Here is an 18,845-nt window from a genome sequence, read left to right on the forward strand (position 1 = left end):
TAGTCCAACATATAAAATCAAGATACAGAATGACCTTTTTCAACCATATTAATCCAAGGGCCTCATTAACACTCTGATATATGGGGAATAACATCTCCATCTTTTAGTAGGACAGAGTTGTCCAGGCTTCACTAAGACATATTCTTGTCCTTGTTCTTTAACATTTACTGACTATCTCTTCTTAATGATGTTTAAGTGTCTTTTTGCTAGTAGTTTGCAGGCCTTCTCAGAGCCTGATAAAGTCAATGGGAAAGGGAAGCCACAGGTGGCTTATGCAGCAGGATCGCTCAAGTGGCGAAAGGCAAGTCCAGGAGTAGAACCCAAGTCTCTCTCCTGACTTCTCATCACCCTCTCTCAGCCTCTCCTACAGCATCTTCTCTCTAGGATGGCTCCTAGGATTGAAGACAGGGAATCAAAGGTATTAAAAAGGCTCTTGGATCTATTAAGCCTCAGTGGCAAATCAATACAGGCAAAGTGAAGGAAAAGGCCCTTGTCTTAAAGTGGTCTGAATCATGCAAGTAACCTTGGGTAGAAAATATAATTAAAAAATTTACACAATTTTCTCCTATCTATTGATTTTGCTTTTTTTAGTCTATGGTAAAGTAATGAGTAATAAGTAAGGCTCTAACCTCAGTTTAAAGCATTTTAACCTTAGGAGATTAATTATAATAGAAATAGATGATTTGCTTTATTTCTCTCCAACCAGGTCTATGTTGCAGAGATGGGAGAGTTAGGAAAGTATGTACATGTATTTATATATATGTTCATTCAGCCATCTGTCTATCCACTCATCTATCTAGCCTGTGTTGTAATAGATCCTTTGTGCCAAACACTGTTAGGTAAAGCATCCTTGCCCTCCAGGCACTTACGGTCTAGCTCAAATAGCATCTTATCTGGGAAATCTTTTTTAATAGCCTATTAATCTTTAAGCAGAATTAATCCCTCCTTTGTGATTTCACAGTCTGTTGTTTATTCAGTTACTCATTCATTCAAATGTGTCCAACACGAAGCTGTACTGTGTTAGGAAGGCACTGGATATATAAGGTTAAGTAAGAGACAGCCCTTGCCCTCAAAGAACTCAGTCTTGTAAGGAGACAGACAAGTAAACCAATGATTGTAATACATTTTTGTGGCAGTGAGGCAATGGAGATGTAAGCAGTGGGCAAAGGAAAGAGTAAACAAATAGTGTAAGCCCATGTTGGAGGTGAGAGTTAGAAACGTGGGTTAGAAAGCTCATGGCTGCAGTATTGAGAACATATTGCTGGGCTTGAGACTACCACTGGGAGACACTTGCTCCTGCTCATGCCTCTTTAGTAGAACATCTCATATTGTACTATGGTTAACTAACTATGTGTTTGTCTCCCTATTCACTATGAGCTCTTTGCGGTTGGAGATCATGTTTTATTCATCTTTGTATTCTCCCTGTGCCTAGCAAAGTACCCTGCATATATTAATGTGCCATAAGTACTGAAAGGAGCAAATGAATTGTGGAGAAAATGGTGAAGCCAAGTTTAGTGATAAAAGTAGTGAGTGAAATGTGAATATCCTCAAGAATCAAGAAACAGGCAGCCCTCTATGAGAAAGCAGCATATATCTTGGCAAGGCCAGAAAACCACTATTCTAGACAATATTACAGTGTTTTCACCCTTAAAGCTGTTCTCAAGATGTGCCAGTCATGAGGGCGTACTGATTTCTAATGACTGACAGTCTTTAAATCCAACCACAAGTATTTTTAGTGGCTCAGTCTGAAACAATAGCCTGTTGTTCTGAGACCCATCATGGCAGAGGAAAACCATGTCCCTAGATTTGAGGCAGAGAATAGAAATTGCATTGTCCCAGCAAAAGGGCCATAACACTTGTATGGTAGTCTTCAGCATATGCAAACTTTCATGTATATCATCAAAGACCAGCTGTGAGTTCAAATCAAAGGAGAGCCTGTGTGCTGCTGATCCGTGGCAGGGACTACCAGTCACTCACCAGTCTCTTCAGCTAAACTGGTATGGGGAGAGAGTGACACCAACTGATTCATGCTCTTTGGATGCAGTTGTATATTTAAATTAGTCTCTGGTGGCAAAAGCAGCATGGTGGTATGGAATGAGTCTTCACCTGGGATGCAGACACTTGAGTCTCAGCTTCATGAATGACCATTTCCCATTAATGAAGGGGAGGCATAACCTCACTTGGTTAGTGTAAGGATTAAATGAGACTATCAATAAATAGTTGAGCATCTTCTGTTTGCCAGGCACTCTATATAGCAAGGAGATAAAACTCTACTAAAACTGTGAATAAATATACCGTGATTTGCCCCTCGTGAAGCTTTCGCTCTAGTGGGGAAGACAGCTGTTAAGTAAATGATTACAAATAAATGATTCAGATATGTTAGGTGCCACGAGGGAGAATCATAAGGTGTGTTGCAGGAAAGGATATGGGGAGGAGGGGGAATGGGGCCCCTGGCCAAATCTGAAGGCTCTGGTAGGCCTTCCTTGAGGAAGTGATGTTGTATCTATGGGGTGAATGTACCTTGTGATCTGTAAAATGTATGCAGTTAAAAGAGAAGATTATCATTATTGTTGATGTTGATGCTGTTCCTCAAGATCTTCTGATGTACCTGCACCAGTGTTGTCTCTGGGAATAGTTCTCTTTCAGTAGTCTTCTACTCTGTGCAGAGAATTTCAGGAAGGAGTAGAAAGTATTCTACCTTTTTCACTGTTATTAGAACTATCATATATTAGGTCTTAGGACTGGTGAAAGACTTCAGAAAATGTGAACTTTCAGCAGGTTGCCTATTATTAACTCCATTTTGTAAAGCAAGGACGGAAGCCCAGAGAGATTAAGTAATTTGCCTAAGGCTTAAAAGTGGTGAAGAATTATTTCCTTTGTCTGCCGTGGTATTGCCCCGATTTCATTAACAAAGATAATACCTCAATATGTTCGTTTGAATTGTGAACTGGAAAGGTGGCAAGGTTGGATTTCTCCCCTCTGTGGTTGCTGAATGAAATGCCAGCAGTGACAGAATGATAGTTTGCCTTGTATGCCAACTTTTGTAATATGGCATCATGGTGAAGAGCATAGACTCTGGGGCCAGAATGCCTGGGTTCAGCTGGCTCTGGGATATACTGGGTGTGAGACTCTGAGAAAGTTACTTAATCTCTCTGTGCCTCAGTTTCTTCAGGTGTGGATTTGGTATACAGTAGTATGTGGTTATTGAAGACCCTGGGTGGCACAATCAGTTAATGTACTTGGCTGCTAACCAAAAGGTTGGAGGTTCTCTTCCTCCCGGAGGCACCTTGGAAGAAAGGCCTGGTGATCTACTTCCGAAAATCAGCCATTGAAAACCCTATGGGGCACAGTGCTACTCTGACACACACGGGGTCACCATGAGTCAGAATGGACTTGATGGCAACTAGTTTGGTTTTTATGTGGTTATTTGAGGGCTAAGTGAGTTAATACATATAAAATACTTGGAGTAGAGCTTGGTACATAATAAATGATAAGTTTTTCTTTTTTTAAGAATAAAGGGGAAACTCTTAAATACTCTAACAAAGAAAAAAAAAAAAAAAAAACCAAAAAACAAAACAAACCTCTCTCCCTACCCAGGAGCATCCAACAAATTAAGAAAAAAACATTATAAGTGATTTTTTTCATGACAGAAAATAATCATGTAAGTGAAGGTCTTCCCAATCACAAACTAAAGCAAGGCAACGCTTTCCTTCTTTTCTGCTTCTCTGACCTGATCCTTCTTTTATGCCTTTATAGCTACAGATCTGGGACACAGCAGGTCAAGAGAGATTTCGATCCATTACCCAGAGTTATTACCGAAGCGCCAATGCCTTGATCCTCACCTATGACATAACCTGTGAGGAGTCCTTCCGTTGCCTTCCTGAGTGGCTGCGAGAAATAGAACAATATGCCAGCAACAAGGTCATCACTGTGCTAGTGGGTAAGTAAGGCCTAATGAGGTGGGAAACTGATTTGTGGGCATCAGAACTTTTAATCACACTAGGCTTGTGCCTTGGTATTTTCCAAGGATATAGTCTATAGATCTATAATTCATGCAGTTAACTTTCAGTTCTTCTGCAATTGAAGAGAAAATGAAATAGGCTCTATCCCATGATGATAATTTAGAAAACTAGAGTAGAAAGTACTTGGTGATTGATTTTTCTATCAATGCAGGCTCTAGGAAGAATTTGGACTCTCATGAAAGTTATGTGAACTGCTAAACATTTAAAAAATCTGATTACGAGATCATGGAAGCTGTTCATCTACAACTAAAATTTATCTCTTAAGTTGATGTAAAATTCATTATTGAAGCAATTGTTTATTGCCTGAAAAACAGACTTTGGTTAATTTTTTCCCTTTTTACATATATGCTGATTTCAGAAAGAATCCCCTAAGGGAAATGCTGCAATTTGTTTTATCTTGTAGAAGGAGAATAGGACCTCTGTTTATAGGGGTGGAACAACAAAAGCAAAAAACAACCATGATTTTCTTTGGTGACAAATATATCCATTAAAAATGGAATTGCAGTGAAATGGACCAGATCACTAAAAACTCCTCTAGTGGTAATGGAAGTGTTAACAAAAATGCTTCATAGGCACTGTTAGGTATCCTGAGGTGCAGTTCTCATAAGGCAGGAAAAATGCTTGATTCTTTTTACTCACCAGATTTCAAGGTAATGAGTTGGTACCCTCATATTTTTCAAAAGTAACCACTGGAGTTTTGTATTTTGAATATCATTATGAACGTACGGATTTAAATATTTTTGATGTAGTTTAGTCCCTTGCAATTATTATTATTGTTGCTCCAGGTGTTCAGGTTTAACAACAGTTGGAGCTTCTTCACATTGACTTCTGAGTCCTTTTGACAAGATCCCAGGAATTTCAAAAATTTTTTGCTTTCTGGTATGACAAGCATTTATAGGCACATCTTATGCATTTCCTGCACAGATCTGGACTTAGCTATTTCTCCAAGAAGAGTTGTTTCTTTTAGATCGGAAGTACTATTTAGAGGCTACAATCTAAGTGCTAGGAGTGCTCTTTGCTACTGGGTTAGTCATTGATTTCAGTGGACAGAACTTGTGTGTATGTGTGTGTGTGTGATGAATTATGCAGCATTCATGATAGGGTTGTATTATTAGCCTCTACTAACCATTCTGACTCATAAGACTACCATAGGCTATACTTGGTATCACCTTCACTTAGAAGGATATAGGACAGGAAGCACTGCTTGCCAGCAGGACAGCATTAAGCATTCCTCTTAAGTAAAAGTAATCTCCTATAGTAGTCCACATAGCTTTCCAGGAGCGCTCTGCCCCTTCACCTTTCTCCCCCACCCTGACAGCTCAGATGTGAGGAAATAAGGCTCACTAGAGGCAAATGCAGGACCTGCCTGGCCTAGAAGACTCAATGCCCCAAAGGAGCCAATATCTCTTATAACAACTCTATAGGCATAACTTCCAGGGTCTTTTCAAGTGAAGAGTCATCACATTCAGGGAAGCCCAAAGTTATGACTTTCCATTAGGTATTTATAACTTATACATAGAATTTCCAGGCCAGATGTTATTTACCAGTCAGGGGTCATTTTTACCATAAGCAATGTTGGCAAGTAACACAGCTGACATATCACCTTTGTAAGGTTTCGAGGGTAAGAGAAGTAGAAAAAAAACTTAAGATGAAATACACCATGAATTATTTACAGTGATACTTCCATTTATGATCAGGACTGCAGGGATTTTACTTAATCTTATTAATCTTACAGCCGTATTTCCTTGTTCCCCATACTTCATGTTCCCAGTGACACCAGTGTAATTACTCACTTGCTTTATCCCACAATACACATATAGCAGCCTCAGAATAACAATACCAGCACTACCGCCAATAAGATGATTACTGAAACAACTCAAGATATTTTCCTTCAATCCTTTTTGTTCTTAGAGTATAGACTAGTAGAGATGAATAGTTAAATCACTATATCTTAAAATCACTTGAAATAGTGTGGTGGTGCAAGGTCCCTGGGTGGCGCAAACTGTTTGCATTCGACTACTAACCTAAAGGTTGGCAGTTTGAACTCACCCAGTGGCACCACAGAAGAAAGGCCTGGTGATCTGCTTCCGTAAAGATTATAGCCAAAAAAATTCTATGGAGCAGTTCTGCTCTGTAACATATGGGGTCAAGAGTTGGAACTGACTTAGCGGCAACAGGTTTGGTGTTTTGGTTTTGTGTGGTTATACCGGTAATGTGATACATATGTTCATTTGTTTAATTTTGCTTTCAATTTTTAGGGATTGGTTTTAAAATTGAATTTTGTATTGATTATGTAATTGTTACCATATATATGTGTGTGTATATATATATATAGTTGTATAGCTAAGTGTAAAACATTTACAAGGTTCTCAAGTCAAATCTACAAAGCAAAGTACATTTAGAGAGATCTAGTCTCTATTCCTATTGGCTCAGCCCTGTTGTTTTCACAAGTAACCATTACTTTTTAAATTAAGATTTTGGTTTATTCTCCCATTTAAAAAATATATATATATATATATACTTATAGTCTTCCCTCTTTTTTAGACAGACATTTGGATATTATATATACTTTTTTCTACTTTGCTTTTGTCGCTTGATATATCCTATATATACGATATATACTTCCACGGCAATATAGAGAGATAGTCTTCATTGCTTTAGACATTGGCAAAGAACCCCACTGTGTGGATGTACTATAGTTTATTTAGTCAGTCTTCAACTGATGGGCATTTGGATTGCTTCCAGTTCTTTGCTATTACAAACAGCACTGGTATTTTAAAATAAACATTCCAGTAATCACAATCACATTTGCTTTGGTTTACTCGCCCATCTGTCTGGTTTGACTTCAGATCTGGAGCTGAATTTTGATGCTTCTGAGGCTGCAAAAAGGCAAATGATGGTTCCTTTATCACTGTTACAGGCAACAAGATTGATCTGGCTGAAAGGAGAGAGGTTTCTCAGCAGAGAGCTGAAGAATTCTCAGAGGCTCAGGACATGTATTACCTGGAGACATCAGCCAAGGAATCTGATAATGTGGAGAAACTCTTCCTTGACTTAGCATGCCGACTCATCAGTGAAGCCAGGCAGAACACACTTGTGAACAATGTATCTTCACCCGTACCTGGAGAAGGGAAAAGCATCAGCTATTTGACTTGTTGTAATTTCAACTAAAAGGCTGAGGCAAGGAGAGGAAAAAGGAATCAGCAGCTGCCCTGATGGGCCACCAATTGCTGGGGAGATCTGGCGATGACTGTGGCTCCTGCTCTCGGACCTTCTGACTCCTGTGGGCTGCTGAGCTTACAAAGCATGGCAGGCCAAGGGCCTTGTCCACAGGTCAGCATTAGCAGAACATAAAATGGTTTCACCCTTTTGCAGTCTGGAGTTGGAGCAAAGCAAAAATTGCACTAGGTGCTCCATGATCTGCAGAGCATGTTGCTTTTATTTTTTAAAAAAGCAAGTAAAAGCGCATTCCTGAACACAGTCCAAGGGGAAATGTACTGTAGAAATCCCTCCTGCACACCAGTGGGTGCACGTGGGGGCTATTCTTTAGGGCTTCAGTGGTAATCTCTGGGGGCCCTGGTTTTCTCATTTACCAGGTAAACCAAAACTGGGAAGGCCAAGTACTTCCTCTGTGGTGTGTGTTGATGACCCCATGGAGATTTTAAAAAGTGTTATTTCTCTTGTCCACAGGCACTTTCAAGAACTTTGGGATGTAAAAATGAAATGAAACCTTTACCCATGACCAATAGCAACAATCATTGTTAATATATACAAGCCCCATGACTCCTTTTGGTGCTAATGGTTCCGCTATTTCACAGACCAAACGTTTTAGTACATCGATGTCCTTAAATGTACTATGTAGAAATAAAAAAAAAGGGGGGGGGAAGTCCACAAATTGGCACTCATTACTACATTTTTTAGGGTGGATTTGTTTGAAAAGGGAATACTTTTTCTTTCATGCTTCCCTCCAGATATCTACTATTTTCTTTCTGTATTCTCTCATCTTTCATGACTTTTAGGTAAATGAAAAAGTTTAAAAAAAGAAAAAAATGAATGGCTGATGCTATTCTAATATGAAATATTAGCCCTAAGACACTGAGTAGTATGAGAAAACAGGCCAGATCTGACCAAACTACTGTGGTTGTATGGACTGCAGTGCAGGGTTCCAAGCAGAGCACAGTCCTTAATAGCAGGTCACATCTTTTATTTCCTGGTACTATCCATCTTGGACAGACCAAGGCTTAGAATTTTGTAGATGTTTTAATATGATGTTAAGTAAGAATAGCAACAGATGAAAAATCTCACAAACCATTTTGTATATTCATTGATCTCCTCAGAAATATTCTGCTTGTGGAAGCAGGCTGAACCGTCATTTGTCACCTCCTTCATGTAGTAATGTTACTTTCAGACTCATGACCATACATTCTTTTCTGTTTTCTTTCTCTACTTTCTCTTCATTTTCTCTTTCCCTCTTTCCTTCTGCTCTTCCTTTTCATCTTGCTTCCTTATATGCATGTGTTATTATAAATCTCCAATTCAAATGGAGGTATATATGCCTTTACTTTGCCAATTTTCAAACAGGACTCAAAATGGAAGACATGTTGCTGAATATGTTACTATTTTTTCAGTGCCAAATTTTGATACCTTCCAATTTGTTCACTGACTTAAATGCAAATTGGGAAAATAATTAAACCTGTATGTTGTTGATGCTGTCAGATGTTTCTGTAGTTTGCTGCTTGGCATTCCTGAGGGAAGAGTGATGGATTGAGGGTATGATATGTAATTCCACTGTTGCTGTAGATGGTGACAATCTCAGTCCTGATGTGTTAATGTTTGAAAGCGATTTAACTTTAAAGAAACGAGTCGTGTAGAGATACGATATTGATAAAACACTCTGGCATTTCTGCAGCACGTTTCAGAGTTACCAGTCTCTTGCACATGGGTATTATACACATCGTTTAAGGGACTGATACTTTTGGTTGGCCTCACTGTGTTTGTCTTTGGGTAAGAGAAGAGGATCCCAGAGTTTGAATTGTTTTATTTTAGAATCTGTCTCCATAGGAAAGAAAAAAAATTTTAATAAAAACTAACCAAAATAATTTATAATAATCATTGCCTTTCCCACCCCATCTTTTTCAGTAAGTCGGTAACTAAAAGAATTCAGAAAATAAGCTGATAAAGGTGGACAGAAGAACTTTTTAAACTGTAGGAGACGCCCCTATGTTTAGATTTGTTACCTTTCATTTACAGCAAATATTCATTGCCCTAAGCATAGCATGACTCAAATGTTGAGAATGAAGTTGCTTTGCAAATGTGGAGAAAATTTGTTAGATTGGACAAATTTAGTTGTAAAATAATAGCTTCTACGGCCACACTTGTATTCTGAAATTCTCATTCCCTAGGGCTTAGCCGCTATGAGTCGGAATCGACTCAGTGGCACTGGGTTTGGTTTGATTAGGGCTTAGCCTCTTCTATCTACCCTTGCTTGACCAGGATCAGAAGGGGATTAGAAAGCTCTGATCTTGGCACCTTGCCTCCCTGTTACTCCTCCCAGCCCTTCTGCTTATAGTCATCTATCCGTAGCCAACCAGCAGAGACACGTGAGAATGTGGGGCTTTGTTTCTTTTTGTTCTTTAGTTGTGTGAACTCCACATTAGGCCTTACGGACATTTCTTTATTGACGTATCCCAAGCTTGAGAACAGTCCCTGGTAATATTGTACATATTCAATAAATGCTAATAAACGACTTAGTGCTAAGAGGAGCTTTTCTGGTCAAATAGAAATTCCTTCAAGTAGAACTTGAGGAAGGACACTAAATTAAATGTAGTCATCTTAGCTCAGGCCAGGACCTAAGCATATTGGTTTACCTAATAGTTCTCATTGATATGGGAGTATTTGCCAAGATGAGCCTACTTTAGATAAAAATTAATTCCCATTAATGGTGGGTGAAAAAAGAGCTGCTGCTTCATAATTTAGTTTGGCTTGGTCTGACTCCAAGAGTCCATTTCTTCCATTTTTGGTACGATCTTTTTTCCTTTTAAATAATGTTATTAAATATATGGCAGAACTTTTTTCAATTTCCAATGAAAAGGCATTCATGTTATGGAGTCATATACTTTCCTGATATTAATATTTTATTATGGCTTTGTATAGACTGTCCTCAAAGGATCTTATATTTTCTCCATTGCCTATGCAAGGTTTTTTATTTTTTAGTATGCTTTTATTAAATTTGTTGGATTGTATTAACTCTTAGTTTTAATTATACAGGGCCAATTATCCTTTCTGTGAATTACTTTGGTTAGGCCATTGGCTTTTCCTGGCCTTTCATCTTCCTTGTGTTTTAGACATGTTAGCATCTCTTTCTGAGTAAAGTGGCAAAAAATAACCAAAAGTGAAAATCAAATGAATGGATTTGACTACTTTTACAGCTCTGATTTAGAGTTTGGTAAGAAAGGAGGTAGAAGCCACTGACCAAAATAAGCTATTTGTATTAGGATTACTTATTTTAAGCAATTCAGATTTATTGGAAGGAAGAGGGAAATTTAACAGAGAACTGGATTCTTCTTTCTTCTGTTCAGGAGTATATATGCCTTTGGAGGACACTGGTGACCCCCGCAGTGGAATGATTCACTTCCTTTACCCGTTAAGCTATTCCAATAATTTTTCCAAGGCCAAAATCAAGTTTCTGTTAATGAATTGTTCTGAATAAATACCAGTTGCAAGTGCTTTTGAACTGGTCTCTGACTAAAGTAAAAATATCTTTTTTTATAAACCAAGTCACATGAATATCATTTTATTATAATCAAAAAATGGTTTCTTTTTTTTTCACATATCAAACCAATGGCTTCAAAGATACTTTCTATTTCTTTACCCTCCGAAACTCTGTATATGTCATAGTCATAAATACATAAGGATCACTGCTCTATTAGCCTCTGGAAGAGCTCTTCTGGGTTTTGCCATTTTTTTTTTTTTTTTGATTTCATCAACCATGTTCCTGACAGATGTTATTTTTAATGAGACTATTATAATACTTTTGAGACTTAACTTGAAAATTAAAAGCAGTGAAAAAAACCTTTGCCGCTCATTCTTTAGACAGATATTCCACAAACTCTGGTTTCACCCTGATTTTGGGATAAAGGAGGGCTGGTTTTCTTTCTTCTTTTTGGATTTTATTTTTGTAACATGAACCCATTTGTGCTTGCAAGAAAAGCTGCCTGCATGCTGGGTAGAAACATACTGAATTAAGAAATTATCATCCCTTCAGCTAGTAAAGTGATGCTAGAACAAGGGAGATGGCACCTCATTTCCTTTCCTGAGTCATACTTTAAAATTAAAGACAAACTGAGGCATAAGCAAAATGGTGAAGGAGTTTAAGACATTTACAGGGTACTTGAGGGACTTTGGAAGATTTAACCTGAGAAAGAGAAAGGAATGTAATTAGTGCTCAAATATTTGATGAGCTGCTATTTGTAAAACTTTATAATCCAAAAGCCCACAGGATAGAGGTTATAGGACTACAGATTTGGGTCCCATGTCAGGAAAAACTGTCTCAGAAAGCTGGTCCACAATGGAAGGGGCTGCCTCAGATGATATGTTCTCTGTCATTGGTTTTCAAGCAGAGGCTAGATCAGCACTTGGCAAAGATGATGTGGAGAGGATCCAAGCACTGGTTGAGGGTTGAACTAGATGATTTATAAACTTAAAATCAATCGTATGTTGCAGTACTTTGTCCCTTATGACACATTCAGGTAAATATTTATTGACCCATAGCTAATGATTTTTTTTTTTTATAAAAGGCTTTGCTCTTTTGCCAAAAGCAGGACTTTGAGCCTGTTTGTTCCAGATTGCACCCCTGCTGAAAATGTTTCCAACAAATTTCCAGGTGATGCTAATTGCTGCTGATTAGGGACCAATTCTGATAACCACCAGTAGAGCAGTGGTACTCAAAATTTATTATACGTAAGAATCACCTGGGGATCTTGTTAAACTGTAGATTCTGATTCAGTATATCTGGGGTGGAGATACAAATTCTCAGCAGGGATTTGAACTGGAATGGAATGGTTCAAAGCCCTGGGCAAAGTGCATCCCAGCATCCAAAGAGAAGTTTACATGTAAGGTCAAACATGCCATTATACCCTGTGCAGAGATTGCTTTGTCAGTCCATTCATTGATGTCCTGTTAAAATCACAAACTGGCTTTTGAATTAAGAATGTACTCAAAAACTTTAGTTACATAAAACCACAGAAATTGTTCATTAATCATTGCCAAACTTAGGCTATGCTGTTTAGTGAATAATGGGTATATTTTTTTTCTTCGGGATTTCAGGGTAGGTCTTTTTAGCAGAGCAGAATCTTCAGTTAAAGATCTCATGAAAATACCAACATGACGTTTTGCAGCTCCCATGAGAGATGGGCTGGTGGGTCACTGGCATAAAGCAACCCTCAAGACCTATTTTGGAAGATATTTGGTTAGTTGGTTTGAGTCTCTTGAGAAAACATGATCTGAAAATATTTTTAAAAGAACTGAAATCAAATTGCTTCATATAAAAAGTAATAAACACAGATCCTTGATTTGAAAATCAGAAGTAACTATAAGTTAATTTTGCTAATAAAGCCTATCACCCTAATTATTCCATCTGATAAATAGTTTGCACACTTGGTAGGCTGATATATAGTTCTTCATTGCTCTTTTAAAAAATGTCATTGGTCTTGCATCAGTAGGGCAAGAAACTTTCTTTGAATCCTTTGGATGAGAGGTCAGAGCACAAAAGCTAGCCACCGATTCTTTTTTTTTTAAAAGCAAAAAGAAAGTTTTATTTGGCATATATTCAAAAGGGGCAAAAGTGGAAGTTGGACAACCATGCTGCCACAGCCACGTCTGCTGGAATCCAAAGAATATTATAGACAAGAATGGGAAAACGGACAGGCATGCCCACCAATTCTTTGATTAACTTCCTGATACATATGAGTCAAAATTTTACTTTCCCACTGAGTTAAAGCAGAATTTTTGCAGATGCTGTGTTCTAGTTCCTGATAGAATACTTGGTGTGTGGTAGCTTTGATACTTCAGCAAATGATAAAGGGAGGTGTCATGGTACAGAAGGGAGAACACTAGGTTAGGTGTGAGGAGTCCTAGTACTGGCACTAATTAGCCATGACTCTTATGCAAAGCACAATCTCCTTGAGCACTAGTTTTTCCATCTATGAGATGGACTCAATACCTATCAGGATTACTGTGAAAATTAAATGAGATAAATTGAAAGTATAGTCTTGATAAACAGCAGTCAAATATTAGTTATTTTCTCCTTAAGAACATACTTTGGATGGTCTGATACAACTATAGGTCATGCAGGAACAAAACAAAGAACCCTTCCTTGCTGGCTTCAAATAAAAGAGCTCTGTTTCTGAAAGGGTGCCTTAAAAGGAAGCCACTTACTTCATCCATTATTCTGCATTTCAGCACTACTGTACACCAGAGACATCCTCCATTTTTTTTTTTTTTTTAACATACTTCAGGAAAGGTATTCTTGCTCCTGATAGGCAATTCTAGGGTTGTAAACTTATCATCACATCAGGAAATTTACTCTTAGAACTCAAATACCTCACAGTACAATTTAAACCTCCTTCCTCTTCATCCCATTCTCTGTGGGAAGAAAAATGAGATGATCCCTATGTTCTTTTTAAGTGGCCACTTTTATCATTTATTATTCTTTTTGCCTCATTTTTTTTTTTTTTTTTAAATGACAGAAAAAAGCTCATTGTTACGATGGTGATTGTCAGGATCGATACTTACTAGCTCTTAGCTTCTTACTAGTATCAAATTCAGACCATATTCTTACTGTTAATTCTTCTGTTATACATGTATTTTTCCTCTTTAGTTATAACATAGTTATAACAATAATTATAACTATTATTGATGACAAAGTGTGCTTCTGAAGAACTATACTGGGGTGTGGTATGGTTTCTCCTGGCGGGAAAAAATGGAGTCATGGATCTCATTTTTGATCTGCTTTTAGCATTTAATTTCATGTATGACATTACCAAAACTCAAATGAGCAGGGTTTCTTTCCCTGACTACATGTGCACTAAGCTCTAAAATAAAAATTATAGTACCAAATAAATTTTTGCCTAATAAAGGTAAAAATCTGTTGTGTTAGGACAATTTATCACTAGTTGAATGGTGCACGGCTTTTGTTTAAGGTTACACAATTATGCCTGGATTAAATAACAATAGTAAAACTTGACAACCCCTTTGAAAAGCAGCTGCTAAACATATTGTTTTGTGGAATGTAATCATTAGGAATAAAATTCTCTTGTCCTATATAATTGCAGAATGCTAGCGGAGATTTCTTGTAGACTATTTGACAATGAATGTCAACTGATGTATTAAAATATTTTTTAAAAAATCCTCTTATCCCTTTATGATGTGTTGAGGCTTTCATGTCCCTGTTAGAGAACATTTCAAATGACTGGAATGCTGTCTTCTGATTTCTACTCACTGAAGTGTCTTCTAGACATACCAGATGATTGGAGCTCCTTGACAGGTATATAAAGGAGCTACACAAATATATTGGATTAGTGCATGAGAAAATTGCTGCTTTCAGCAAAAGAACTCTGCTCGAATTTTCAGATAATAAAGGGTTAATAAGGATTTTTTTTGTAATTTAAAGGAAGAAAGTGTACTCCATATATATACTGTTCTACACATTTTTATGCATGCTTTAGTATAGGGATGGAATAAAATGCAAAATATAAAATTCTGGAGATCTTCTCAGCCGCTGGTTATAATATTTAGAGAAGCTGTTTTATGAACTTAGAGAATTCCTGATCCCCTACTACCCCCCTGCTCTTTCCATCAAAACATGGTTCTTTAACATATGTGTAGTTTTAACAAAGATGTTAATCATCAAGTCTTATGAACTTACTCTTAATATTTGGCTATGGGTTTTAAGTATAGGCTCTCAGTAAAATCTGAATACATTAGGATATAGAATCTAACCATCACCTTCAACACAAGCATTACACTTGGTTTTAAATATTAATATGTAAATATTAATAGTACACTGTATTATGCTTTGTGCTTTTTTTTTTTTTTGCTTAACGAAAAGCCTGTTAGAAATATAGCCAATGATGACCTGAACTCAATTAGCTGAAAACATTCTGTGGAATGGTGATTGTATGAAGAATTCAATCAACATTAAATAAGAGGGGAGGAGGAGAGGAACCTGAACAAAATAGTTTTTAATGAAGTTGCATCTCTCTCTCTCTCTTTATTAAGATATAATTCACATACTATACAATTGGCGCTTTTAAAGTGTTTAATTCACTAGCTTTTATAGCATTCCTAATGATGTACAACCATGACCACTAATTCCAGAACACTTTCTTCACCCAAAAGAAACCCGAAACCCATTAGCAATCATGAAGATGACTGGCAACCATTAATTTACTGTCTCTATAGATTTGCCTGTTCTGGACATTTCATATAAATGGAATCATACAATATGCAGCCTTTTGTGTCTGGCTTTTTTCACTTAGCATAATGTTATCAAGGTTCACCCATGTCGCAGCATGAATCAGTACTTTATATAATTTTATGGCTGGATAATATTGTATTGCATGGACATGCCACATTTTATTTATCCATTCATCACTTGGTGAACATTTGAGTTGTATCTCCTTTTGGCTACAGTGAACAATGCTGCTTTGAACACTGGTGTAGAAATTTTTGTGTGGACATATGTTTTCACATCTCTCTCAAAAGGAATTCTATAACAAATCAAGTAACTTCGGTTCATTTGAGTAAAATCTCTTAAAATCATACTTGGAGAATGTAATTTATAATCTTAAACCAATCAATTAGGTGACCGCTAAATAATGGCTAATTCCCCAATATGTCCTTAAGAATTTTTTGTAAGCCTGTCTTTTAGATATAATAATCAATTTTACAAAAACTGCTTCAGTCTTCAGAAATTGGGTTGTCATCACATCCAGAATTTCTAAAGTCCTCTGCACTGTTTCAAAGGACAACTACAAATCATGCTGGAGAGGACTTCTTACTCAATTTTTTAGGATTCAATAAAGGATCATTTTTAATATATAATTTCTTTAATATGTTGACGATCTTTTCAAGTTTGAATTTTCCTTCTTGAAAAAAGATAGTCAAATCATCAAACCACCTAACTGTCCATAATTCATACTGAGAGTAAAAGCAAAAATAATGTATTTTGTGTGCAAAGGATGAATGTATTTTTAAAATTTGTAACAATTTTTTAAAAAGCTAAATGAAAATTGCTTTCCCATGTACTTGTACAGAAATAAACACTTCCTGTTGCCCATATTTTGGAGGATCATTGCCATCAAAGCATGTAAAAATCAAATAATGTTTAAGTACACTAACTGCCTTTCAGTGTGATGTGGAATGTGCTCTGGATTTGGGCATCTGGAGACTTGAGTTGGAACGTTGATTTTTCAGTTGGCTAGCTTGGCCAAGTCATCTAACACGTTGCACCATAGTCTTCTCCTTTTCAAAATAAGAGGCAAGATTAGATAATCTTTAAGGCCTCCTCCAGTTATAGCACTAAATAAGACCTGTTATATTTGGGATGTGAAAATTATCTGCTTATTATTTCTACTGGTGAGAAAGATGTTTCATCCTATGATATACTGAAAGAAATACTATACTGAGAACCAGGAATTATAAATTCTAGTCCCAGTTCTGACACTGAGAAGTTGTGTGATTTTGACATTTGATTTCAAGCCTTAATTTCCCCAACTACAGAGTATGTATACTGGGTTAGATATGATTACATTCCCTTCCAGCTAAAAAACATTCCATAGTTCTATATTCTTTAGAGATATAACTTACATTATCTTTCATATTTAGGATGAAACTACTTACTCATCACTGGTAAGGCACTCATTCATTCACCTATTCATTTATTCACCATAGTATATCGAGCATACAGGGCAGGTGCAGGAATCTGCTTTTAGATGACCCCAACACCGCACTGTGTGGAAACCTTGGTGGCATAGCGGTTAAGTGCTATGGCTGCTAATGAAAAGGTTAGCAGTTTGAATCCACCAGGTGCTCCTTGGAAACTCTATGGGACAGTTCTACTCTGTCCTATAGGGTCCCTATGAGTCGAAATTGACTTGATGGCAACAGATTTCGGGTACCCCCACTGTAAGCATCATAAATTTGCACCTTTTCTTAAGATCCATCCCCACTCCAATCCTTGCCTTTCTCTGTCTTGGGACATACATTTAACAGACAAGTGTCTTGGATTAAGAACAAGTACAGTGGGTCATGGAGGATAGAGTTAACAGGGTGACAAGGGGATCAAACCTATGCCTTTAGAGTTGATGGCATAGTGTTCTTAGTTAACTGACTATAGACAATCTGTAACCTTATCTGTTATTATCATTTAGCATTTATAAAGTACTGAGCTTTATAGAATCATTTACTATGTTATTGTCCAATGACAATTTCTCTGCAGATGGTGTGAAACTTAATTTTGCTATTTTAGCACCTTCATTAAAAGGATGTGTTTACAGATATCTCTGAATTTATAAATTTTGTGGTTTTAAGTGATCCACTATTAATATTAGTTTCAACCACATGAAATTGCTGTTTTGTGGGTCAAAAACAGTCAAGTATTGGCAATTTCATATAGTTCTAATATGATGTAGTAAGTTGCAAGCAGCCAAGCCTGTGGGGAGGGGAAAAACCAGTAGCTGGAAGAAAAAGTAAAGCTTGTCTCTGACGTTTTTTCCTTCTGTTTGCTTTTCCCATTAAGGGAATTTGGACAAGTTATTTAATCTTGCACGTTGGTTAAACGTGCTTGGTTAAATTTGGTTAAATGGGACAAATCACAAACTTACACAGAATTTTAAAATGCCAATTCAAGTGCATACGATTACAGATTACTGGAAGGTATTAAATGTGGTTTATTCCCAGCTGTCTACATTTTTAGGTCACTGTACTTATTAGAGGATCATTATCATTATCATTAGTTGACTCCATTATGCCACGTCTGGCAACTGGTAGGCTATACCTGATGTATGCCAACTATATACCCTAAAACACATCTGCAGCCAAGGGATGAAACCTGGAGTTATATTTAAACCACAATCATGTGGTTGTGCTTTTGGCCAGGTGTTCACATCTGAATATTTCAAGAACTAAAGTACATTTCAGGAACTGAAATATCTTATTTACATTACTTGGAGGAAACCACATGTTAGTAATATAAGATACCTGGTGTGGTAGTGGTTAAGTGCTACAGCTGCTAACTAAGAGGTTGGCAGTTTGAATCCACCAGGCGCTCCTTGGAAACTCTATGGGGCAGTTCTACTCTGTTCTACAGGGTCACTATGAGTCAGAATCGACTCGACAGCAGTGGGTTTGGTTTTTGGTTTATCTAAATTTTTATACCTCAGATTTCTTAAGTCTTCCGAGAGAATAGCTGTATTTTCACATCTAGATCAAGATAAACTCGGAGAAATAGTCTTCCCATTTTTGACCTTAGAAAGGTCAAAACAAAACTAAAAACTGTATGAAGCCTAACAGTTTGCAAAGCTAACTGATGCTCATATTCATATTTAATTTTCATAATCCTATGAAGTACTTTAAACAGCTGGAGTGGAAAGTGTACAGGTTTTGAAAGAAAACGAAGAATATGCTTAGATCATGGAAAGCATTCTAGGCAAAGTCCAAGTATCTGTATCACTTTATGCAAGTTACTTAATCTCTTTTTACCTGAATTTCCTCATTTATAAAATGAGGATCTTAAATGCTTGACTTCGTTTATTTATCAAGCAC

General features: G+C 37.1%; 1 protein-coding gene across 2 annotated transcripts in view; it reads left to right on the forward strand.

Moving 5' to 3' along the window:
* The window catches only part of RAB30 (RAB30, member RAS oncogene family), a 94,009-nt gene extending 76,475 nt beyond the window's left edge, over nucleotides 1-17,534 (forward strand). Inside the window, exons 3-4 of one of the 2 annotated variants that reach the window (XM_049889639.1) lie at nucleotides 3,757-3,940; nucleotides 6,943-17,534. In XM_049889639.1, coding sequence (XP_049745596.1) covers nucleotides 3,757-3,940; nucleotides 6,943-7,193 — 435 coding nt within the window. In that variant the 3' untranslated portion in view covers nucleotides 7,194-17,534. The remainder of the gene's footprint in view (nucleotides 1-3,756; nucleotides 3,941-6,942) is intronic. The other variant, XM_049889638.1, reaches the window with a different exon arrangement.
* The last annotated feature ends 1,311 nt before the right edge of the window (nucleotides 17,535-18,845 follow it).

The sequence above is a fragment of the Elephas maximus genome, chromosome 7, assembly GCF_024166365.1.
Source record: "Elephas maximus indicus isolate mEleMax1 chromosome 7, mEleMax1 primary haplotype, whole genome shotgun sequence".
Taxonomy (NCBI): domain Eukaryota; kingdom Metazoa; phylum Chordata; class Mammalia; order Proboscidea; family Elephantidae; genus Elephas; species Elephas maximus.